Source organism: Corapipo altera, unplaced genomic scaffold (genome assembly GCF_003945725.1).
Source record: "Corapipo altera isolate COAL_440 unplaced genomic scaffold, ASM394572v1 50, whole genome shotgun sequence".
In the NCBI taxonomy this organism is placed as follows: Eukaryota; Metazoa; Chordata; class Aves; order Passeriformes; family Pipridae; genus Corapipo; species Corapipo altera.
Window position 1 is genome coordinate 11,204,407 of NW_020884889.1, and position 25,706 is coordinate 11,230,112.

General features: G+C 35.9%; 1 protein-coding gene across 1 annotated transcript in view; it reads right to left on the reverse strand.

Annotated features, from left to right (window-relative positions):
* Positions 1 to 4,010: 4,010 nt before the first annotated feature.
* Positions 4,011 to 25,706, reverse strand: part of MYO5C (myosin VC) — a 32,158-nt gene continuing 10,462 nt past the window's right edge. Inside the window, exons 13-41 of the mRNA XM_027644661.1 lie at positions 25,571 to 25,696; positions 24,853 to 24,936; positions 23,887 to 24,021; positions 23,431 to 23,528; positions 22,801 to 22,887; positions 22,603 to 22,714; positions 21,464 to 21,675; positions 20,605 to 20,770; positions 20,084 to 20,230; positions 19,325 to 19,489; positions 18,995 to 19,088; positions 18,368 to 18,431; positions 16,982 to 17,162; positions 16,298 to 16,391; positions 15,357 to 15,420; positions 15,189 to 15,269; positions 14,618 to 14,798; positions 13,645 to 13,738; positions 12,820 to 12,871; positions 12,448 to 12,613; positions 12,107 to 12,194; positions 11,303 to 11,398; positions 10,184 to 10,338; positions 8,996 to 9,085; positions 7,503 to 7,653; positions 6,799 to 7,081; positions 5,552 to 5,726; positions 4,954 to 5,034; positions 4,011 to 4,697 (exon numbers count right to left, since the gene is read on the reverse strand). Of these exons, the coding sequence (XP_027500462.1) occupies positions 4,545 to 4,697; positions 4,954 to 5,034; positions 5,552 to 5,726; positions 6,799 to 7,081; positions 7,503 to 7,653; positions 8,996 to 9,085; positions 10,184 to 10,338; positions 11,303 to 11,398; positions 12,107 to 12,194; positions 12,448 to 12,613; positions 12,820 to 12,871; positions 13,645 to 13,738; positions 14,618 to 14,798; positions 15,189 to 15,269; positions 15,357 to 15,420; positions 16,298 to 16,391; positions 16,982 to 17,162; positions 18,368 to 18,431; positions 18,995 to 19,088; positions 19,325 to 19,489; positions 20,084 to 20,230; positions 20,605 to 20,770; positions 21,464 to 21,675; positions 22,603 to 22,714; positions 22,801 to 22,887; positions 23,431 to 23,528; positions 23,887 to 24,021; positions 24,853 to 24,936; positions 25,571 to 25,696 (3,675 nt within the window). The 3' untranslated portion in view covers positions 4,011 to 4,544. The remainder of the gene's footprint in view (positions 4,698 to 4,953; positions 5,035 to 5,551; positions 5,727 to 6,798; positions 7,082 to 7,502; positions 7,654 to 8,995; positions 9,086 to 10,183; positions 10,339 to 11,302; positions 11,399 to 12,106; positions 12,195 to 12,447; positions 12,614 to 12,819; positions 12,872 to 13,644; positions 13,739 to 14,617; positions 14,799 to 15,188; positions 15,270 to 15,356; positions 15,421 to 16,297; positions 16,392 to 16,981; positions 17,163 to 18,367; positions 18,432 to 18,994; positions 19,089 to 19,324; positions 19,490 to 20,083; positions 20,231 to 20,604; positions 20,771 to 21,463; positions 21,676 to 22,602; positions 22,715 to 22,800; positions 22,888 to 23,430; positions 23,529 to 23,886; positions 24,022 to 24,852; positions 24,937 to 25,570; positions 25,697 to 25,706) is intronic.

Here is a 25,706-nt window from a genome sequence, read left to right on the forward strand (position 1 = left end):
TCTAAAAATGGACGCTTTTAACATTACTTAGACACATACATAAATAATGAATTTTTGGTAAACAATCAGAACAAGCTATTGCAAGACAGATTTAAATGGACCAAAAGAAATTCAGTCAGCTATACAGATTTTAGAATTTGTTTGGCTGGCCATTATATAAACCAAACTTTACCCTGTGTATCTGCCTCCATTCTGCTGTTTATTCTTATGTATTTCAGTGGACTACATGAAAAATGAGATAATAAGCCCAGAAATCCTGCCCACACTTAAGTCAATAAAAGTTTTGCTGCTGTCTCCAGGGGATGCATAACTTCATCCCAACACATGCAGGAAGCAATCTGTCCTGAAAAGAACCACAGAACTTTAATCTAACATTTGTATGGAGCTTTCAGTCAGCTCTATGCAGTCCAGGAGCTTTATATTCCATTTGATGAAAAGCAGCAAATACGTCCTAAAGTTTTTAATGTGTTTTTGTGCAAATGTGAGCCTGAGAACACAAACTGCCATCCTTTCAGGGAGTAGGTATTGCTCATGGCTTTTAAGTGACTACAGCTCCTGGGCTCAGTTCTGCTGGATTCTTAAAACTGGACATTCACAACTGAATAACCTGTTATTGCAAGGTTCTTAGAATTAGTGGTTCCCACTGAGGGCAACTCATGTGATATAATCAAGGATTTATATACTTGGTGTGAAGCCATCTTATTTGAACAAAACATCATCACTAGCTCTAAAGACTTTTGACAAGGATCTGTTAGGCTTGGAATGAATACTCTGGGCAGAATTAATCTTTGATAAAGTGTGAGAATTTCCAGTAATAACATACAGGGTAATCTTACCTGCCTATTTTACTTCAGATGAGATTATGACACATCACAAAATTTTGCTACAATAGAAGCCATCAAAACTTCTTAATAATTAAAAATCAATATTATATCTGAGATTGTCATAATGACAGATTTGTATACTATTTTATAAAGATATTTAAACCCAAAAGGTCTAAAACCATCACAAACTTCTTGCATTGTAGCCTGAAATTTTAACCTTATTAGGTTTTTAAAGTTACACTAGAAATCTAAAAATGGTAGCATGGTGAATCATTAAAAAATATGTTACTTACAGAGAAATTCTGTACAATGAAGCTTGTTGATAAATAAGAAAAATTACCCACCTTTTCAAACAGCAAGAACCTGGAGAGTCTCAAGAGGACTAAATAAGCCCTGTGCTACTGCTAATGTAGAAAGACAACCTTCCTACTAAGTCTACTTAAAGTGTATTTAAAGCTCAGCCTCTCCAGTTGCATCACCTCAGATCAGCTACATGCTGATGATTACTGATGATAAAGACTTTATTTTAACTGCCCTCCTTCAGAATATAGAATAAAGGACAGAAACTAGATCTTACCTGCCTGTTCCAGACAGCAGCAATTTTTGGGTGGTTTCGAAACAGCAAAGTTGAAACATATTGGGGAGGTGATTGACAACTGATTTTTCCAAATAGCAATTTGACATTCTGATGAATAGCACTGTTGATGTTTATCTCATATTCTTAACAAAATTTAAAAGTCAAATTGATTAGCGTCCATGCTGGTTCCTCCTTGATTATACTTTTACTATTTATCTGTTCTAAGACAATAAATTTAAAATCAATAGGACTAAAAATTTCTGCTTTTCTTGCACTCTTTGAAAAAATTTTGGGGAAATTCATGAAAACATGTCTGAAAAATTTAAAAAATGCTGAAGGTCATATCTACTACTAAGACTCTATGGAAGTCACTGAAATTATGCCATTAGATGTTTGCATTTGATAGTCAAGAGGATCTGAGACAATAGGAGGGAAAAAAAATAGGCCTCAGCCCAGCAGAGACTTGGGCAGAAATTTCTTTATTATAGTATTATTTTATAATTCTCTTTTTTATTAGAGTATTATGGAAGCACAGGACTGAAAGGGACCACCTATGCTGCTGAGTTCTCTTCCCAGAAACTGCAGGAGTCACATGTCTAAACACATCCAAAGATGCCAAGAGCATCTCACACATCTCTCCATAAACCATTTTAGTGCTATGCCACTGCAGTAAGGATCACCACTCAACACTCGATGATCCCTGTGGGTCCCTTCCAATGTGGCATATTCTGTGATTTTGTGATTTTCCCATTTGAATGAAATAGCTTTCACTTTTACTGTCATTCTAGGACAGTTAGCCTCAGTAATGCCTCTTCCATGTATCTGCCTTCACTAAAACTGCTCCTTATATTTAGAAGAGTTACAGAGAACAAAAAGAATTTTGTACTTACATACTGGTTGAAGGCATTAATGTCAGCAAAAGCAAGGTCAGTTTCTGAGAGCATACAATAGACCCGATTATTTTTAACTTTCTTTAAAAGATATATTTTGCTTTTTGCATACACAGTGTTAATGGCATACTTCACACAATCCTCTTAAAGTAACCAAGCATCAAATTGTCAGAACATTTTTTTCTTGACCAATAGTTTTTGTCATAGAGGACATCCATGCCTTGATGATTCTGTGTGATGTGGCTGAAAGAGTGGGCTGTGATTTTACTCACGTCATCCCAGCAGGTAACAGACATTCATCTCCAGTAACTGCAAAAAAAGGCTATACACAAATTACAGCAACAAAAGTTGCTTGCATTAAAATATTTCCAGAAATTCCTGAGGAGCCAAGGAGAGCATGCCATGCTGACAGGAAGATACACAATGTTACAGCAAAGCAACTGGACCATTAAATAAATGGCTATGGTGCAATACAAGACTGACAGTACTCACTAATGTTCACATAGTTCCAAGTAACTTCTTTCAAATTATTCCATATTGAGAACATAGCTATTCATTCACACAGAGCACTACAAAGTTATTTAAAAGCTACTTTATTTAACACATTCAAATACCAGTCTGCCTACATAGGTGATCTTTTGTACAGTTTTTTATTGTTGTTGAATGAACCAAAAAATTTTTCCTTCATATATTTTGAGTATATCTCTGTGGATATCATAATGAGGATTACACTGTACATAGTAAACACCAAGAACACTAAATAGCAAGAATGATTCCTTCTTTATATTTACAGATTGTTCTGTGAAATTAAACAAGTAGTATTAACACTGTATAATAACAATAAAAATAAAATCAATTGTTCTTTCCTGCAATATTTAAATTAACTCAATTAATTAGAGTCCGTCAAATATTTCAAAGCTTTAGTACTTGATTTTAATAACTATGCCTAATAAAGTAGTTTAGAAAACCAGCATTATTTACTGAGGAATTTCTAAGGACAGTTAGCATTGTGGTGAGGTGAATGCTATTTCCCCAGTTGTTCTCATAGAGTCCAGAACTAAATAAAGTTACTTTTACTCCCTGATTACAGGGAGAAGGCTGAACAAAGCAAAAAGGAGATGACTACTGCTTTTAAGGATCCTGCAATTGAAAAGAAATAAATAAAGATGAAATGCAAGGAATTAGGCTTGGTTTATCAGTAACAGCAGACCACAGTAACTGCATCTGTTCCTATTCAGTCTCTGGACTGGAGGAGGGAAACCAGCAAAAAGAGAAAAGGAGAAAGGTGATGTGCACATGTGCATACTCAGTGTATATTCTGAAATACACTGCACTATAGATGGAACCTAACCAGGAGATGACTCCTATCTTTTAGAGAACCAAGATTCAAACCTGGATCAAAACATGAACTTTATATCTGACTTTTCCATTACAATAACTCATATTAAATCCAAACTTGTCACTGCAGAGAACAAAACTGAAACCTGTCTTGAAGAAGAGCATTCGAATCCTTGCTTTGGCCAAAGATCTGTGCAGAGTCCCCAGGCTGCAATGAAAGCAGAGGGAGCTCAGCCAGCATGGCCACGAAAAGACAATGTGGGTTTGTAAACAGCAATTCTCTTGGATTGATCTCTGTTCCCCAGTTTAAACGTAGCTATTCATGTTGACTTTTTTTAAACAACTGTAGAAAGACCTTCCCTTCCCTCCTAGTACAGTCTTCTGGAGGAACTGTTGTGAAAGACTACTTTTGTGAGAGAAATAAGGATATAAGAAGTGAAGATGAAAGCTACTCTCAAACAGATCCAGTATATCAAGGCAAAGAATAGAATTACCTTGGGAAGAAAAAACCCCTCTTGTTACAGGAAGCAAAGACAAGGAAAATTGTAAAGCAGTAACATCTATCACATGGCAGTCTTCCCCTCTGACTGGTGCTGACAGGGCAGCAATACAAACCTGTCAGATAAATGCTTTTCTTGTCAGGTTTGGACTAAAAAACTGTGTGGTAAGCTTTGTGTCCAGGTGATAATATAAAGTCACCACTGTAGGACTGAAATGGAGGGAAAAGAGTAAGAACAGAGAGAAGGAAATAACAAGCCAAAATTATTCCTACTGTTTAAGTCTTGACTGAAGAAGAAGTCTCTAACAGTTTAATTCACTGCAAGCTGCCATACTATCCACCAGCAGGTGAAATGAACCATGAAAGTCTGCATGTCTTCACACAGTCTCTGAGGAAACATCAATTCACTGCTTTTATTAAACCCTTGTGAGAAAGCCAAGTTTGAAGCTGCTGGGGACTTGTATCATTTCCAAGGCATGTGGAGAGGGGGTGAAAGGAAACGTCACTTGAAAGAGATACTTGGTATCGAGCATCAACTGGGGAACCTCCTCACGGTTGTTTAACATAGCCTGAAATCATAACAGAAAGGGTAAGAAAATACTGTATGAAGAATCAAAGCAAAAACAGTCCATTGTTTTCTTCCCATTGCAAATCTTACTTTTACATTATGTTAAGCAGACTTGTTTGCATCACTTCTAAATGCCTAGAAGATGAACAACGTAGTAATAATATGATGTAAAGGTCGAGTACAACTACCTAACATCAAAAACTGTGTGTGAAGTATTCTGAAAGCTGAATATGAGAAATAATAGTTGTAGCTCTTACCTGGACTTTACGAACAAATGATGGAGTCACTCTTTTCTCAAAGTCATCTATTGGAGTGTATGAGTTGAGGATCTTAACTATCTGTTCAAATTACAAAAGACTATTTTACTATGTCAGAAAAAGTGAGAGGACAAAAAGAAGAAAACATCATTATGACATCCTTATTGATATTTAATTAAGGTTTCAGTAAAACATTTTACAATAAAGAAAGAATTTTGACTAGTCACCTAATGAATTGTTTACATATATGATGATTGTTATGACTCATTTCCAGAGGTGTCAGCAGGATCAAGGAGATGTTGAAAAAGCTGAATTGATTAAGGGAAACAATAAAAAAAAAAAACCTGTGGCAAAGTAAAGAAGATACACTGTGGAATAAAAATGTGGGATAGAAAAAAGCATGCAAGTATTCACCACAGTTAGAATGCTAACAATCAGAAATAAGGAATTAAAATTACAGTTGAGGAAGTGATGATTCAGAATGCTGACGAATGTTATTTTTATCAAATGAAAGGCCAATAGCCTTTTGCAACAAATTATTTTAGATGGCTAAGATTCTGCAATCAGTGCTGCCAGAAGAAAACAGATAGTTCATTACCTGCACAGTAGAGAGAGATGTGCAGTGCTCACATATTTCCTTGGCATCATCATCTGTGATCTTCTTAACCTGAAGCAGCCAGGCTGCTTGAGATAGTGGCTCCAAAGTTTCTTTGGCATTGCTGCTTTGAAGATTCTTGTCCTTAAGCCATTCTTCCAAGAAGCTGATATTACATCTGGGTTAAACCACAAGCAAAGAACAGAAACGTCAGGTTCCCCTTGACAAGCAAGTTACTTTAAAGACTGCTAAAGAAGAAGTACTCCTCTAATGCAGTGTTCAAATTAGTACATTTTAAGTTAAAAACCATAACCATAGATCATAAAACCCAAACAACTAATAGCTTATTGAACTGTAAGTTTACTCCTACTCCTTTGTGTATTTCAAATTGGTGTGGGGTTTTTTTAGAGGGGATTGTTTGTTTGGTTGGTTTAGTTTGGTTTTTTGTTTTTATTATTTCTCAAAAGCTTGGCTAATAGAGAGCGAGTTATTAGCTGTTGTTTACAGAAAACTACTATTATATATACTGCATTGCCTATTGCACTGTATGTCATGAAAACATTCATTTACAACTGAGCTTGTACAGGAAATTAGGAAAATCTTTGCATGTTACAAAGCAGGGTCAGCCTTACAACTCATGACCTAAAGGTTAAAGCAGCTTTCTTCCAGTAATTTCCCAGCTGAGACAAGATTTTACTGATTTTCTTTCACATTAGTCTGCAGACTGACTAATGGAGAATAAATGAACTGTATCTTCTGCAAAACAGGAGCATGTTTTCTTGGGGCTTGTAACAAGACAGATGATGCTCAATCTACATCCTCAAAGGCTCTGTCTCAGTGCTTTTCTTGTCACAGAGCATGAAACATGCAAGTCAGCTTTTGTCTCTCTGCCAGCCAGGGGACACTGCACCTGTTTACTATAGTAAGAAAGAATTAAAAATACTATTGGTCACATCACAAATGAGCTAGCATGGAAAGAATCCTAACCATGCCTGACTATAAACTTCAGACTGTAATTTTCTCTGCCTTTTCCTCCATTAGTGTTTCCATGGAAAGAACAATTTATAATTGTTATGTTGAGAAAGCTCAGCCCAAAATGCAAATATTTACTTTTTCAAAAGGAATAAAAAACCCAATAGGCTACTTCCATCAGAATGGCCACAGAATACCCAGTGACTTAGAGACAAAGGATATTACGTGAAAGTGTTAAAAATTCATTCTCAAGCTTGTTGAAACTTTACTGGCTTTACCTTATCTGCATTCCTTTTCTACAGGAGCACATGTCCTTGCGGAGGAAGAGACTATTGAGGGTGACAGCTCCAATCAGAAAGAAAAGCTGCTTCACTGCCTGCTTTAGAAGCTCAGAGTCCAAGCCATTCTGACACATAGTGCTATAAAAATAGCTGAGCTGTTGCAAGATAGAGGTCATTGTGTAGGTATCCGTGTCATCTATACTAGACGAACGTTTACGGAACCCTGTAGGTTTCAAGCCAGAAATTCCCTGAAGACTTTCATATTCCAGCATGCCTGGTACTGAAATACAACAGAAAATAACTGATGAGACCAAAACTCCCAAGGATCCTTTCAGTTACTTTAATTGTTGAACAAAACCTACTTTCTGCGTATTTTAAAAGTTAAATGATAAAAGAAAAATGGGATACTGAAAAAGGCTTCTGGAGCACACGTTTTTTAAAAAGCCTTTTGTTTTTGTATGATGTTGCTCAGATTCAAAGCATTATCCCACACCAGGAAGTGTTGTGAGGAAAAAGTCTTTCCAAACCCTGTGGGGATATACCACTCAGTGGAATTTATATGTGTGGAAACACACATGCTGGAACACATGTATAAATCAACAGGAGAAAGAAGTCTGTCCCACCCTTTGCCTCAATGTATAAGCTTTATTCATACACTTCACAAGCTGCATTTAGGTGTGTTTGGGTTGCTGCTGTCTTACCAATCATGGACTGAATGTTGTTCTCCATGACAAGAATGAACTGGTGGTATATTCGAATGGCCAAATCACTAAGAATTTGTCTGTATTCTGAGAGATCAAAATGCTTCAAACAGTTCTTATTCTGACGCGGAGTGTTACACTTCATAAATTCCTACAAGTGAGTTGTAAATATAATTATTAGAATCACATAACATTATAATTATAAATCATTCCCACAATGTAATGTATGTATTAGAGTAACTCATTCCACCTCTGGCTGAACACAGTCTCAGAATGAGTCAAAGCTACAGGTAATTTCAATGGATGCTTGCAGTACTTCATTTTCCAGTTTATGTTGACGTTTACTCTGTTCCTAAAGCCAAGGGAAAGACATGCATAGACTTCAATGGACTTTGGAACAATTCCTAGATCGCTTAAGCAGAAAGAAAACTTCCTCTGCCCCTTTGCCACAAAAAAAAAACCAAACAAACCCAAAAAAACCCCACAAAAAAAAAAAAAAAGAAATAGTTATTTAAACTATGATTCCAAAAAAAAATTTATTGCTGCAAAGGGATATTACTTTCAGACTTTTCATTAGCAAAGTTCTGACTTCAAAAAGTCTACACGGAATCCTAACTTGTGTGAAGTCTTGAATATTCATTAGAAATATATATTAACAGTAAATTCTGGATTCAGACCTTTGCCTACTGTTGCAATCAAATTATGAAACACTTTGGTAACTAAGTTTAGATGTTTTCTGCGCTGCTCTGCAGCCGTTCCCGGTACGACCACGAGAGGGAGCGTTGCTGGTGACCCAGCACACACTGGGATGCCGAGGCTTTGAGGCATCTCTTTCCTTTAATCCTGAAGACTTTATTCTATTGTCTCTAATTTCATTCAGTCTACCTGAATCTATGAAACCTAGCCAAAAAATATAGTAAGAGTTTTCAATTGAAAATAATTAAAAGAATTTTGAATCTCAGGATAAAACTTAGCTTAAACAAGCAAGTGAAATAAGGAAAAAACTGAACATTTTATTGTTTTGTTTCTTTCCCAAGGTTTTCTTCTGTAGCCTTATTTTGGTAGCAGTAGGTGCTTGAAAGGTCCCAATTATAAAATAGTAATTTTTTTTTTATATATTATAGATAGATAGATAGCTGGATATCTTAAGTTCAGCCTACATTAAACTCAGGTGAAATAGTTCAAATTAAGGAGCAGTTTTACTGTTAATATATATTTCTAATGAATATTCAAGACTTCACACAACTCAGGTCATGTCTTTAACCTACTTCAGCACTTTAATGTTTCCTTGATTTCACTTGATTTATTAGTTCTATACTGGTTTTTTTATTTGTATAAGACATATAATACCACTGCACAGCAATTTGAATATCTAAATACCTGGATGGAACAGTGGTGAGCTGGTGAATAATCATCTATTATCACTATTTTTAATTCCAATTATAGTTCATTAAAAGTAAAGTAATGAAATTTTTTTATTAAATCAATCCTACCTCTTCCCCACTGTACTGCTTCAAACAGTTAAGGAAATAATATGTATTGGAAAGCCAAAAGGACAACATCTCAAAGTCTTCTGAATGTTCCTGAAAATAAGTAAAGCAATTTTATTATGGTATTGTCTCATGAAGTTAATTTAATAACTAAACTTAAGACCATTACAGCTTTGGCATAATAGAGTCAATCTACAGCAGAAGGAGCATACTGCACCTGTAACATCCTAAGTGAACAAACCATTTGTGTTTTCAGGCTTATACACAAATAGCAAAGATCCCTTTTTTATTTGGTAAATACTGTTTAAGTATTCTGATATGACAGACTGGCTAAATGAATTAGCCTGAACAAACAGTTCTTTGCACGTTCCTATGGACAGTGTAGTGTACTGGAGGGCTTCCTGCAAAGAAGTGTGAACACCACCTGCACACATCAATGAAACTGAACTACAAATAAATAATTCTATGTGCAAAAAAGCTTTTGTAATGGATAAACTGTGCTATAAATTTGTTTCTAAACAAACTGTAGGCATTCTCTGTACAACATGTTCAACTGCACAAACCACAGTCTATTCCTGTCTGTGCTTGCCTGGTGTTTCCAGGCATAAATCCACAACAAAGCATTCACAGAGCTGAATTTGTTATGCAGATGAGACAACAGGCTAACAATTCTTTACAACTTAATTTTTGGCTGGCAACAAGTTTTAATATTTAATATTTTGGTCCTAGTGTTGCAGTACCAAATGACATATCAAAAAAACTATTATACTAGTAGAAGAGCAGTGCAAAAACCTCTAATAATTCTGCTACCTGCCTGCTGCCAGACACACTAACCTTCATTTCTGTCCATCTGACTTTTACCAGTGCTGAAAGCACAGGTGCATTTCACCTAATTAGCTGCTCATTGTAAAATGAAAAATATTTTTAATTACTTTGTCAAGAGGTTCTTCAGATAAAAATAATTTATGTTAATGCATTCTGTCCATTCTGTGTTCAGCACAGCTCAACCTTACCTGGAGACTTTACAGGGATACTACTGTAAACTTCAAAAAGTGTCACTAATGATCATCATTCCATTACAGGACTAGCAGCAATGGAAGTGTTGGCATTCCCCAGGTACTACGAATGCATCTGATACTTTATGTTAAAAATAAAAAAGTACAATATATTACAGCCAAACACAATTCCTACCTTAACAACTTGTTTGATACCATCAATGGTTACATTCATGAAAGACTTCAGCATGTCAGCATCATTCAGATAATCTGCATACCTCACACACATGAACAGGATGTGAGCTGGCAGGCCAGGTATCATATTAACTACAACTCCACGTGGCTTTAAATCTGCATAGAGGAGAGTCATCAGGTTTATTATATAAAAATTCAATGATTCAATGTATCATTATGAAAAAGAAGAACTATGTAGTTCATCTCTTCAGTGACCAGACACTTCATAATTGATTTACTGATGAATTGCTGGTTTCTGAAAACTTCTGTAACAGTATTGCACACATAATAGGATTAATTAAGTTTTCCAGAGAGGTAGGGGAGTACTGTAGCAAATTCTGAGGTCCAGCTTGGGCTATGCCAGGCAGAACAACTTCAAAAAGCAATTTGCATTTAACTACCTACTGGAGACCCCACAAATTTAGGCATTGCTTAAAGACACATCTTTGTTCACGAAGATACACACATACACACATTCACAAGGCTGAAGTGGCTGATAAGAAAAGGCAGATGTTGTTAATTTAATAATGGTACCAATGTGCATAGAAAATCTGCTGAATTTAATACTGATTGTAAGGTAATGCAAAAAGCTGATTTGGTAGTAAAATTGATATGGTAAAGTAACACAGATGAAGGACAAAATTCTTCTACAAGACAAACATGAAAGTACAGTTCTTTCAGTGAAGAGAATGATATGGAAAGGACAGACAGGAGAGTAACCATCACTCATGGATGTAAGCCCAGGACTTATGGACTCAGTAGATGACCAGGAAGAACATAAATTCAAGTCCCTGGTGTACTCTTGAGATCTAGAGCTTTAGAGGTGAATAAATAATAAAAAAGATAACAAAGTCAGCATTATGTGGAGTCAGACAAATGATTTTTACATAGATAAAGCACTTCTGTACTTGAAATGTCTGGCAATAGAAAAAGAGCAACACAGAGCCTCCAAGTTGTATTAGTGGTAAGGGAGTGGGGAAAAAGGGAACTTTGAATGTAAGTGAAATATGGCCTTGTAGTTTTTTTGTAGTGTTATGAATATTGTTGACAACTTAGAAAATGTCAAGTTTTACTAAAATACCAAGGATCAGATTTTGAATGATCCTTTCTTCATCCTCTCTTTTGTACTCCATCATTCCAATGTACTCTTTGGACGAAGTTGGCACATGAGCTTCAGCTGTCAAACACAAAAGCACTGTTACTTCCAGGTTAGTGGCTGAGCTAATGGTCACATCAGAGCAAACTACTGGGGAAAAGCAGTTTTCTCTATAACAGAGTACAGGCCTGTTCACATTAATGTTCTTAGCTTATGCTTCCAAGCTTTATGAGTTAAGTATTTATATTGTTCATGAATAGTTTCGCTGGATTCAGTGGAATTACTGTGTTAATAAGGCAAATAAACAGCAACAGTACATCTCTACATTAAGGCGCCTCTGCAATATTCTTAAGATGTTTCTACAGCAAACAACTACATTGTAAATAAGAGCTTTGTACAAACTAATTTCATATCAGGAACCACCTGCCATTTGAAGGATAATGGAAGGAGTTACTCATCCGATGCAAAACTAACTTTGTTGGCTCAGAGACAGTTTGTGTGAGGGTATGTGTTAACTTCTGTTGACAGAACCTTATGCCTCTGGCTTAATATTTATCATATAGTCTGGGTCCCATATGTGCCTATTATTTAGCCTATTACAAAAAAACCCAAACAAACCAGGAAAGGACTTTTATGTAATTTCTCTTGGTGGTTCCCCTGGCACATTTTCCTGAGGTTTTGAATTTCTAACCCCACTTCAAACTCTATCTCTTTAAAACACATTTTTCTTCAAACAGACACTGACCATGCAAAGCTATTCAAAAAACAGATCACATAACAATATCTTACCTTTTTCAAGAGTTTTGGTAAGAGTTTTGATCTGATCCTCCAATTTTTTTATTATTCTATCTTTCATGTCTAATTTTTCTTCAAGATCCTGTAATAATCAAAGTCAGTGAGTTCAGAGTGAACACAATTAAAAATTTGTTTTCTACTGCTCTATGTTATTGCCACAATTAAAGCATGCTATGATGTGCTTTTACTTATATTTGGTGGAAGAAACACCTTCATATTTTTTTTCTCCCTCAATTAATTGAGATAACATCCTATCCATACCATGAAATCATTATTTCATTCTTTTTATCTTTCATTTCAGGTACAATTTCTTAATGACAATTTCATTTCCTCACCATGTTTTCCACATGGAATCGAGTTGTCACTTGTTTTATCTTGCTTTGTACTTCATCCTGGACTTCATCTTGCACCAAACCATTGCTCAGCCCCTCAATTTCTTGGGTTGTGCCCTTCAGAGTCTCTTTTTGTTTTATCTCCACTTCATTCTGGGCCTCATTAGTTCTAAAAATAGGTAGATAAGAAGTCTTGTCTCTTAATCTTTTGTTAAAGCGTAGTTATATCATACTCATCCATTACTTATTAACTGTACACAACACTGTAAGGTAAATCTTACATGAAATGTAATACTTTTAGGTGTTTAATTGACTCTGTTACCGCAGCTTATAGTGACTACATTTCTTAAATTAAAAAAAATAAATAAAAATTACCGTCTTTGTGTTCTATTCCCTTCTAGCTCATAATGCAGCCGATTAGACATCTCTTTCATTTTTTTTTTCAGTAATAAATAGCAACAAAACCCAAAACAAAAGAGAAACAACAAAATCAAAGTCATTTACTGTTCTGTACTGGTATTCAGCTAATCTCTTGTTACGCTCATAATTTTGTTCCATCTAATGAAATGGAATGACCTGCCAGATAACGTACCAGAGAAATATGTGACTACTCCATAACATAAAGAAAATTACACAGGATGAAGAATTTTCATGCTACTAACTTCTTGCATGTGGCAATAAAACTACTTCTAAATTTTAAATCAGTTGCCTAGGAAGACACTGCAGCTAGAGAGACTCAGAATGCTCAGCAGAGTATGCTTTCCTAAATTGAGAAGAACTTTCAAACGAGCAAACTTAGCAGAACTTTTCCCTCTGACTCTGAATCTTCAGCACCCTATTAAGTCCATCTCATGGAGCATGCCTTAAATTCCGAATCATCTTTCCTTTTTATGACTGTTTCCAAAGGGCATACTGCACTCTACATATTCTCTGCAGAGACCTATTGAATACATTTGTAGACATCCAAACTATAGAACTGAATGCCCTCAAAAAGGTAAAAAAAAAGCACATGCTTGCACATATTTTTAATAAGAGATATAAACTATACAACATATTTTTCATTGTGTCTCTTACATTTTACTAAGAAGAAAAGTAATATGGCAATGAAGCTGTCATAGAATATTGCTTCAACTTTTAAAAGTTCAAATATAGGGAATCCATTGAACAACTGAAAGACAAGGAACCAAACTGGTACTTTACCTTTCAACTTTTCAGTCTGCTCTTGAAGACGGTTTTCAAGATCTAATTTTTGATTTTCAAGTTCAGAAACTTGCTGTTTAAGATCTGGGATCACCTTTTAGAGGAAAAGGAGATTTGTGTATCTCAGCATCTTCCTTCTTTTCAAATGCCTGCAGTAGTTCCTATAACACCTCAGAAGCTTCAACTGAAAATAGTCAAAACCAGAGAAGAGACTCTGGGGGAGCACTGTTACCTGCTTGCCTGACTTGTTTTACTTTGCTGGAGGCACTTGCTGCTGGCCACTGTTAAAAATGAAATAGTGAGCTAATCAAATTGTTTGACTGTCCCAGTAGTACCATTGTTCTGTTCCACTGTGGCTTTAATTTCCCCAGCTCAATTAATAGTGGAAAAAAGCCCTCAATATGCCATAAAATGTTTTTGGTTGTTTTTTTTTTGTTAAATAACACTGTAAATAACTTTTTCTTATATTTTCAATTTTCATAACTTTGTTTTGAAAATATTTCTTCAATTGTTTTTCAGAAAAATTATGCGGTATATGCTATTTTCTGGAATAATATCTGTTCTTTGTGCCAGACAGTTTTGCACAGCACCAATTACCACACTCTTCAGCCGTGCCTGCAGTTTGTTTGGTGTGTTTTGCTATACTCAGCTGCCCTCTGGTGGGGAGAATCTCAGAACTTTGAAGAGGCTTCTGAAGAAAAATCTCAAATCGGGTTTATGCAAAAGAAAAGGGAAAAAAAATCTCTGTGAGGCTGCCCCAACAAACTGTAGAGCTGGACAAGAAATTTGGCTGCTTCCTTACACACCACCCCAAGAAGACAGGGAAAGAGCCTTATGGATGTGCAATCTTAGATGACCCCATTTGTTTGAGCCTTGAGAATTCAAGGACATGACTGCAAGATTTTGAGTGCTCTGTGCCACAAACACATTTGGATTGTACTACTACACTTTTATTACTACACCTTGATCTTACCAGGTTTTCTGAAGTCAGCCTGCTAACTTCAAGTCGAATACCATCATTTATGTCATTTTCCTCCCGGAATAATTTTTGTAGGTGATTAATATCTTGACTAAGGTGTTCAACTTTAAAGTTCAAACCTTCAATCTCCTTCTCATATATTTCTTTCTGAGACTGGAAATGACTTTCCAACACTCTGTTAAAAAAAAAAGGGAGAAAGAACATGGCAGATGCAGAATGACCTTGGTGAAATGGGTCAAGTTTAATATGAAATGAAAACAAAGTACTGTGATTAACACAGAGATATTCCATTACCTCACCTGTGCATTAAGGGAGCTGAAAGCTATGCATGATATCTCAGAGGAAACACATTTCTCTGACTCACACATACACACTTATCTCACTGACTTACTTAAAGTTTGTTAAACTGATTTTAAGCTGCTCAGTCCATCATATAATGTAGTGTTTGTTCATTTCTTAAACAGAAGTTCAGTACCGCACTGTCAAATTAGTTACTCACTGATCTGCCAATTTATTTTCTAGATCACAGCTTGGAGTTATGAAAACACTGAAGAACTGAACTAACCTTGTAGCTTTTTTCAGGCCCTCGTAAGCAAACCACAGTTCTCCATCCTCATTTAAGTGTTCCAAATCCTCCGTAGAGAGTCTGGAATGCAAGGCAGTACCATGAGTGTGCACGTGAACAAAACGCATCCCTTAAGGGGTTTTTTAAGAGACCTCAGAACAAAATTACCTGCTTCTCACATCTTCAAAATCATAACTTTCGAGAAGCTGTTTTGTAACTTCTGACATCTTTTCTGTAAAAAAAAAGAATTTTATTACATGAATAAACTAATAAAGTTTATTATATGAATTATTTTCTCCGCACATTTCAAATTAAGCTTAATTACAAAAATTAAACAAACCTCTTCCTAAATCTATGAGGTTCTTTCCCGTTTCTTGGTTAAGTATCTGATTTACTACAAGAATGCAATGAGGAAGGTGGTTTTACTATGGGACATGCAGGTGCATTAGATTGGTGTACCACCAGTAGCGCTCTTTTTTTCTAAACACACTAAACTTTCAATGCAAAGTCACACCTTTCCAGTCTGAATCTGAACAACTGCTAGAGCTGTACAGATGATTTGTCATCTAGTGCTAGGTTACTACATTAAATGCTGCAGATACAGGTTTTCTCTATGATGTCGGTATCATTGAACAAAGTTCACAACAGTGGTACTTCTTAAGTACCTTTTCCCAAAGGGAACCCAACTCAGCAAGTTATTTAAGCATATTTGACATTATTGGACCTAAGGCTAAAGATGAAGGAAAACTTCATCAGATAATGTACTGTTTCCACATTCTTCTGTCTCTGCAAGATATTTGTTAAGCTTTAAGCGAAGTTTAAATTCTAAGTGAAGCTTAAATTATTAGTATTGATTTTTAAACACAAAGGAGAAATGTCTAAAATCAGAGGTTTTTCAAAGGGATCTCAGTATTCAGTGATCACTTTGTAAAACTCACCTGTTGAGTCTTTTTTTCCCCCCATGTGAGTAAATATATGAATAGAATGAAATCGGTATGGGATGGGAAAGAGAACTGGAGTTTTGTCAAAGCTAACACAGAAGAAATCAATTTAAACTGTCTTCATGTCATAGTTGGTAAGTTCTCTGCATTATCTGGTGTGTAGCTTACCCCTCAGTTCTCGCTTCTGTGAGTTGGCCTGCTTTTCCACATCCAATTTTTGCGTCTGTAGCAGCTCGATTTCCTTTTGTAACTCAGGTATTTTCTGAATCAGAGAAAAAATTATAGACTGAGACAAGTAGTGAAAAACAAGGGCTGAGTAACAATTAAATCATAAGGATAGTTATAATTAGGAACAGGTTAATACGGTAAAAGGCTTGAAATGTGTTGTATTTAAAGTATCTGGTTCTCAGGCATCAGAGTAGAAAAAAAAAGTGATGTACTGAAAAAATATGTGTTTGTGCCATGGAATTGACTCAGAGAAAAAAAATGTGACTTTACACAAAAGTACTATTTTCAGATTCAGTTTATAAACTACATTTATGAAAAATCCCCTGAGAAGCAAATATATTCTCAGGAAAAGGAAGGAAAAAAGATCCACAGATTTAAATGTATAAATATTCAAGCACAATTATTCTTGAAAACATGCACTGCAGTAACTTACTCGTATTGTGTACTACATGAACACAATGCTACATAGTGGTGTATCAAATATAGTTTATTAATTACAACTTGTTCTAAAAGTGCACTGAAGATAAAAAAAATTAGTGAAGATAATCTATAAATAAAACATGCACATTCTCTACTTGCTTTATCTAGCAAAGACTTCAAAATGAGATATGCGTCATGCTTCACCTGTACTTGTTTTGTAAGCTGTCCTACTTCCATTTTCAAGCCATCCTGAATGACACTTTCTTGCTGAATTTGATCTTGCAGCTGAGTTTTTTCTTCTTTCAGAATCTTAATTTCCCCCTTGAGCAATTCAATCTCCTTTTCATAGTCCTGCTTCTGATTTTGGAAGTTTTTCTCAAGTATCCTACAGAAGACAACGGAAAGGTGGTTTTATTTTTCTACACTCATAAGTGAAAGAGTGGGCTTTGTTTTAGTTTTAATTTGAAGGACATGTCTCATTGAAGAAAACTTAAATGAACCATAATTACTTGAAAATACCATCCTATATGCTCAGAATCAATCTACAAAATGGATGATAATGGGAGAAGAATGTCCATAGACTTCACTACATGTAATTCAGATGTTGGGACGGAATTAAAGGCAAAACTGAGTTTATTCCACTTCAAGGCTAGTTCTCTAACTCTGTGAGTTACCCTGCCTCTGTAACTTTCCACTACATTTATGGCCACAGTCAGCACTGAAGAAGGACAAAGCAACAGAAAGCCCTGTGTCCTGCTCAGTAAAACATTGCAAGCAGCTTTCCATTTTCCACTAGTCCCTGATGGATTGGACTGGCTTCCAACATAATATAGATAATGGGCAAAGCAGAAAAACTAGCAAAAGAAGTCCTTTAAGTACAGTCTGAAGTAACTGGCAGCTGAAATCAGACTGAGCTGGAATATGACAGCTTCCAGACCTCAGGATTGATTGCACTCTGCACTTCAGAAAACAGCATTTTTCTGGTACCTGAGGTTCTCTGTCTTACACTGGAAAAGAGTTATTGGGAAATAAGTACTTGATTCAAGAAAAGCATGCTGCAAAGCAACAACCATTTATTGAAAAATAACAGGATTTTTACTACTGCAAACGAAACACCAAAGGGAGGGGGAAAAGTTCTTTCCTTTATATCTTTAACCAAATGTCCTTGTACAAACACTGCCTTTCCTTATACTGAATATTTCAATTCTTCCCTTTAAAATTCACTTCACAGGAATTCTGACTGGCATGGCCATCAGCTGCACTTCCAGCCCTAACTGAATTCTGAGGACATTTCTAAAGAAACCATCAGATCATGGTTGCCTTTCAATTCTTAGAAAGACACATGAAAAGACAGGAAAGTGAAAAAGCAGGAACAGTCTCATCATGATTTCCTGCATATGACTGACCTACAAACAAGCATGTGCTTTCCTAAACTCTACATGAAGTACTTCAGGACTAGCATTAACGTCCAAGAACCTGGATAGATTCATAAGGGATGTCAACACAACACATTTACAGCAGGAGAAAGAAAGGGAGGGAAAGAGAAAAAAATGAATGCTGTTTCAAAGCAATAAAATTCAGATTACATACATTCGCTGTTTTTCTTCTTTTTGTACATCATTGAAGAGTTGCTTTGTGAGGTCATCCATTTTCTCTGTCAAAAGATATTTCAATGTCTCAAAGACTTTCATGCAATTATGTACATTTATTAAAACAGTATGACCACAATGAGAAATTTTTGTTTAAGTAAGTAATCCTTAACATATTTTGAGGCTGAAATTACTCTCTCAAGTGCCCAAAATCATCACAGTACACTTTATAAGGAATGCTATAGAATAGAAAAGGTTCTGAAACACTAAATTGTTATTCCTCTAAAGTATAGTTGATCTCATGTGCTGCCTGTGTCCTTTGAAGCTAGATTCCTAAAAGGAGTATATTAAAGGAACCAAGGACAAAGCTACACTTTGAAGGAATACATGTGCATGAGACAGGAAGCATAAGAGAAGGACTGTTTTTGCTATTGAAAGAACAAATTTAATTTAATTATTAAATAAAAAGCATTTATGCACTACACATTCTAAACATGAATTTCAATTAATGTAAATTCAGCATTTATATTGCTCTTATTAATACAAAAGTAATTTACTTTTGCTGAAAACTTGACTTTACAAATCTACCCCACTACAATGCCTTTGAAACTCCCTTTAGTTACTGTACCTTTCATTTCCTCAGTTTTTTCTTGGAGCTTTATTTCTAAGGTCTCTTTCTGTTCTTGTAATTCTTTATTCTGATTCTCAAGTTTTAAGATTTTCTGTACACACAAAAAGCAAGCATAATATACAAATTACAAAGGAGGAAGAAATAGGTCACAGAAGATGTTACATTTTAACAAGCATCTACGGACTTCCTTCCTTCTCTGCTGCCTCCCACATACACACAAAAAAAGTATAGTTACCTAGCAACTCTCAAATCATGCATCTGATAAATCCAGTAACTGAAAAAAAAAGATTTAAAAATAAAAGCACCCAGATGGCAATTATAATTTACCTGTTCGCTGTCCTCTTTATACTTTTTCCCTTTCTCTTCGTATGTTCTCTTTTGAGCAGTTAACTTTTCAAGATCTGCTTCGAGTTTCTGAATTGTATCCGTGTCATTCATATGAGCTGAAGCCAAATTGGTCAATCGTTCCAGCAAACCATGATTCTCTCGACTCTACAATGAGCAGGACAGGTTAAAAGGAAACAAAAAAATGTACACCTGAAACTGTTCCATAGAATTTTGAAGGGAGCATCTGACCTACTTCTGCTCACCATCCCATACCAGTCATGGTTATTTCAACCAGGGACTGTTTCCCTCAATTAGATTAAAACTACCATTTTAAAGATGATTTGACTGGTATGGCTCTCAAAAATAACCTGCAAAATAAACATAATGTGGAATTCCCAAAAGTTACTAAATATGTTGTACCAGAGCAGTATCTCACATATCCTTTATACTAACAAGTAACCCCATCCAGAGACTGGATGGACTATTAAAGAAACAATAAAACAAAAAAGTTCATTGCAGATTCTTCTTGTTTGCATAATTAACTCACAAATATAAGGAAACCTTAGGGGATTCTTTCTAGCCTGGATCTAGGAAGTCTAGTAGTTTATTATAAGGGACCATATCCCTTGCATATTCTCCTGTCTTCTCAAGTAACATACGGATATTTAAATTCACATAAGCCTCTAGTCAACATAAGCACTTTTACTAGAACAGATATGATAAAGAAATCAGTAGAAATCATAAACTGCTTTCCCTCACCTGTTCCTCTATCTTCTTCTGCAGTTGCTGCACTCTGTATGAGAGCTGGATATTCAACACAAAGCGCCGAATATTCTGGAACCTGCGCCTGGCAAGCCACGCACGGGCGTATTTCTGAAGGACCACAGCCTTCTGTTCTTCACGCATCTTTAAAATAAAATTAACATCTGTCTGTAATTATCTGTGGCTCAATCAGCAGCAATTACAACAGTCTACATACACTGGTAAGCACGATGCTTCTCATGGACGTATCAAAATACCAAAATTACCAGACTGCAAGACACATTTGAGCCACTGTAGTAATCACACAAAATGATCTGCATCAAGTATAAACCAGACAATGTTCTTGGTATCTACTGTGATTCAGTGTTTTTATAGTAACAATATAACAACAGAGTAGAAGATATGAGAACCAGACATGCAAAAGGTGAAGTATTGCGGATCATTGTCCTTTTCTTCATTTTTCTTACAGAACAACAGCTGTTTCTAGTCACTTAAATTAAATTGTTGATAAGCTGTACCTTCTGATATTTTTTTCTTGCTAGAAATCCTCTTGTATAAGCTTGTATTGTTACAGCAGCCACATGGATGAGCTGGCAAAGCCTACGGACCAGGTAACCCCGACAGTATTTCTGAATTGTTATAGCTGCCCATGTTTGCTTCAGATTTCTTGCAGTTATAGCTTGCCTTGATTCAAAAGACAACAAAGTTTACTTAGGTCACATTAGATTTCTCGTGCTCATTCCTTTGGTAAGTCAAATCAAACATACACACACACAAAAGATATTGAAAAAGGATACTGAAAACAAAACAAAACAAAGATACTGAAAACAGGCATTTGCTATCTAAAATACAGCTTTTTCTTCAAGCAAAGTGAAGGAGAGGGAGTTATCCACAGCCTTTGACATCTGTCCCCAAGCTGTTGTTCTGGTCTCTTTTTGAAAATTTCCAAGCCTACATAGAGCCATTTTTCTCTCAGTCTGTTTTGTGAATGACTGGTGCAGTTTCTTTGTTGCATAACTCCTTGCAATAATTTGTGCATACTAATTTGTAGGCCCTGTAAACTGATTTTCCTTTCTGCTCCCTGATATCTTCTCTGGCTCTGAAGCTCAGCAGTCACCCCTTGCTGACAACTGGCTCACATATCATCAGCTAAGGACTGAGCTTACAGGTAGAGAGGCCTCTCAGGAATCTGACAGACAGCATTAAAAACCTGTTAAGAGTACATTCTTCGTATCAGCTGAATAATTACAATCCAGAGGAAAAGAAAATATGGCCTGAATTGCTCTTTCATAAAAATGACACTCTGGGCTTTAGTTTGATCTTCTATCTGCCTTCAGACACACCCCAACAGCAAATTCATTTATCAGCCAAGAGTACCGAACTGTCCGCTGCCCCCGGAAATACTGCTGGATGGTAACAGCTGCTTGCTTTGTGTGAAGGTATTTCTTCCTCTGCAGCCAGCCTCGAATACTCTTTTGGATCATGATGCATGCATGTCTCAGTTTATCCGATCGCAGTTTTTCTAAGTAAGCAACCTGTCCTGCTCTGAAAAAAATTTTTGTTCTCCCAAACTGGTACTGGTTATGATCCTGAAAAAGAAAACAGTAGGTATATTAAGTTTTTAGTTTATTATTGTAGCCCAGACATTCTCTTCCTTTTATAAATTGTCACTTCAGGCCAGCTCTTCTGAAATGACATGATCTTGCTAAAGAAGCATATCCTCTCTGTCCTCTTTGTAGATAAGAGTATGTGGGGAGAAAATCCCCTTAGCAGGAAAAGACCCAGAGAATTACATCAAAAGTTGCACACTAGTGATCTAAAATTAAAGGGAGGCTTTGGATTTATCATCAAAGCCTGGAAAACAACCTCTTCATCCCCTTCTACAAGTCTCCCAAGGTTCCATGGGCTCAACACTACCTTTTGATGCACAATTCCGGCCTTGAATCAGTGACCTGTGTGAGCAAAAACTCAGGGGTGAAGCTGCTTTCAAGTTCAGGCTCTTACCCTTGGCCTGTGCCAGAGCTATGCAGCAAGTGTGCCTGTGTTTGGTGTTACACATCCCTGAGTCTGAACTCACTCCTAACACGCTGACTTGAGTTGCTGGTTTGACTGGGACCAGCCTCACCACTACCAGCTCATCTAACAAATAGGAGCGATGCGCAAAATAGAACATTTTTAGAACAATATGCTGCATTCCACCATCAAAAGCCCTCTTGTGCTTGTAATACTTGACAAATGTATACCATTTACTGTTCACTGGTTTATAAATATAGATAGAATATCTTCCATTTTGTTAAGCACAGAGTGCTTAAATTCTCTGTCTATGGCCACATCATGACTGTGTCACAACACAAGGTTACTGACTCGCAAGGCTGTGTACAGCACACTAAATCAGGAAAAACAGTAATAATGTAAATATCTCCCCCATTTGAGGAGAAATACTACTCTTGGCAAAAGAGACCTTTTATTACTAATAGAAGCTGCAGTACACCTGTGGGTTGGTGCACACAACTAACCTGGATTAGCCGCTGCAAAACAATCTTGCAAATCTGCTTCTTGTCATTCATGGAGAGCTCCTGCTGTGTCATAAGAATGCTGTAACGGCTGAAAAACTCAATGTAAGTCCACCTGGAAAATTAAAAGTTAACTAATTAATTTCATTTAACAGACAACTAAATATTTTTTGACCCAAGGAGGCTCACTGCCACCCCTACCTGGATGGATAGCTCTGTGCACTAATTCGAATAGTTTCCAAAACACCACAGGCTCGTAGCTGCTGAGTAACTCTTTTTGAATCAAACCTAAAAAAGCAGAGTTATATTTTACGTTTCTGCTGGGTTTGGCATGCTGTAATAATTAGAACCATTCTACTAACTGGATTTCTATTTCAACACTGCTAACACTTTTTCTGACTTCTAAAGCTTTTTAAAGTATTTCTGTGGACAAAAGGTATGTTCACAAAGAAAATGGCAATGGGTTTTACTCCTTGAATATAAACTGTTGCTGGTCCATACCATTCAAAATATCCATCAACTTAAATCAAAGGTGGGCAACCTTACCCCTAAAAATGTTCTGACAAATACACAAACACTAATATACCACTTAAAAAATATTAGGATAATAAAGAATTTTTGAGGTATCAATAACTATTACTGAATTATTCTATTTTTGTAAAATGACAATTTTTTTTTCTACTTTAGTTATCTTGGAAGGAGAAATATGTTCCATATGGGAAGTTGCTCAACAATAAGAATTTAACTTGCTGACATGTTGCTACAGTGAAATGGAAAAATACTCTTAATTTTAAAGGTAATAGAACAGTTCAACACCACTAACATACTTACTCAAAAGGCAACTTCTCATCATTTGGCTTTATGCACCGGACATAATGAGGGGTGGTTGCATTGAGTGTCACCATAAGCAAAGACAAAGAATTCCGGAACTAGAAAATACCAGACATAACAGTTCTGCTGATGAAACATTTCCAGCTAAGCAAAAAGTCAAATCTTAGTCTTTTAATTATTTATTAGGTTTTGGCTGGACACTGGGATATATATTCTTAGTGTTTACATCTTAAATGCAGGAAATTTAATTTGATGTACCTGGGAGTCTCCTATATATAAGTTAAACACATCTACTTATACCCAGTCCTGGAGCACTGCACTGTGGGTGGTTCTGGCTGTCCTGAAAACTGGACAGTCCCCCATGAACAGTAACAGGATCCAGTATCACACTCTCAGACTGCCCAGTACACTTCCTTGAAAGCACAAGCATCATAGACTGGCACATTTCTGTAGTACCTTACTGCCAACAGTTGTCCGGAGCTGTTTGTTGGGTGACTTGAGAACAGGTCTTGCAGATTTGATGTTTATAGTTGAACTGAAAGGTGAAACGGACACTGGATTGTCTTGAAAAAAATTTGCACACAGATGAAACTAAAAGTGTGGTGAAAGAATCAGAGTTAAATACTGTGTAACTGTAGCAACATTTAAATAAAAATTACATTTACTACAGCATAAAGAGTAAACCCCTTAATGCTTAGGCCAGGTATTGCAGGACTTGGAACTGGGTATTTAAGCCACAAACAAACAACAACTGAAGAAAGAGCTGGAATGATTCTGAGTCTGTTGCAAAGCACTTACATGTTTCACAGACAAAATTCAGCAGCTGTTAAGGCAGCCTGCAAAAGCTATTTCAGTATGAGCAAATACGGACATAAACACACAGCAGAGTTAAAAATAAGACCACTTAAGGTTATATTTTCACAATGTGTAATTCAAGATTATGTTTTCTGGTCAGATGAAGTTAACTTCTTAAGTTAACTCAAGGCTGTAGACTTCAAAGGGACAGGGCCTTCCAGCAGATGGGAAGTGGCAGGCACATATAAGACATCTGATGTTTTCCTTGCCTTGGCATTCTCTTAATCTCTTTTGAAGAATAAACAAAGGCAGTTGTTAATGATAAACTACCTAATGACTACAGGAAAAAAAAGTTTTTCGGTTACAAGGATTACAAAATGGCCTTCAAGGGAGATATTAAAAAAACCTCCAACATAACTGGTAAAGTAAATGCACATATACAAAGAAGTTGAACACTGTGGTTTTTCATCTTCTATATAATTTTTATGTAAAAAATATATCCTTGGATAATATTAATAAAAATTAAGACTAAATTTTATATCAAAACAAATATTTTAAAACCAATCTGAATTAATTCCAGTAAAATCAGATATTCAAAAAATTAGTCATTACTGATTGTTCACAAACCTTGCTCTCTTTCAAGATTTCAATCAACACTTCATGTACTGTATCTCTGTTTTTTTCCAGAAATCCTTCACATTTATATTCTACCTGTGCAAACAGGCAAAATCATTAACTTCTCAGCAACATATAAACTGTTAGCAAAACAATAATTTTTACTCTCTCAGCTGCAGTAGCCAAGAGCTCTTTATTAGTCTTAAACATGATGGCTGAAATTCTTCTTTTCCCAGTTCCATTATCCCAAGATTACATACATGCATATTGTAAATTTAGAAGCAAGACAAACTGTCAGAATCCACTATCAACTGCAATTTCCTTCTGCCTTCATTAGGAATTTCCTTCCTCCTTTCTTCATTATTCTATGGTTTCAAATCAAAATATCAAAAAAAGGAATACTACACTTGAAATGTAAATAACTGAGATCAAAATGCCTATGGGCTACAATTGTAACTATTCTATTTATACACTCTACTGTTTTTCTGCTTTTTATCTTGATGATTTATTTCTATACTCTCAAATTCATTATCTTAAGCAGTTCTTACGTTTAAATGGCACATTACAGACACTATCACCGATAAATAAATAGCACTATGTACTGAAGATCAATTTTATAAAAGTTCCAAACAAGTGTGGTTAATATTTACTATTTTCTAATTCTGTTTCTTTTCTGAATGAGCTATTGCTAGAAACATGGTGAAACATTACTGGGTTGTTTACACTCTACCTTATCAGCAAAGTGTTGAATGATGAAAGACGTGTTTGACATCCTCGGCTTTTCAAAGAGTGCATTTTTATTGACAAAATTATTATATAGCTTTTGAAGCCAGTTTTCATCTTTTCCATGAGGTAACTGTAAAAAT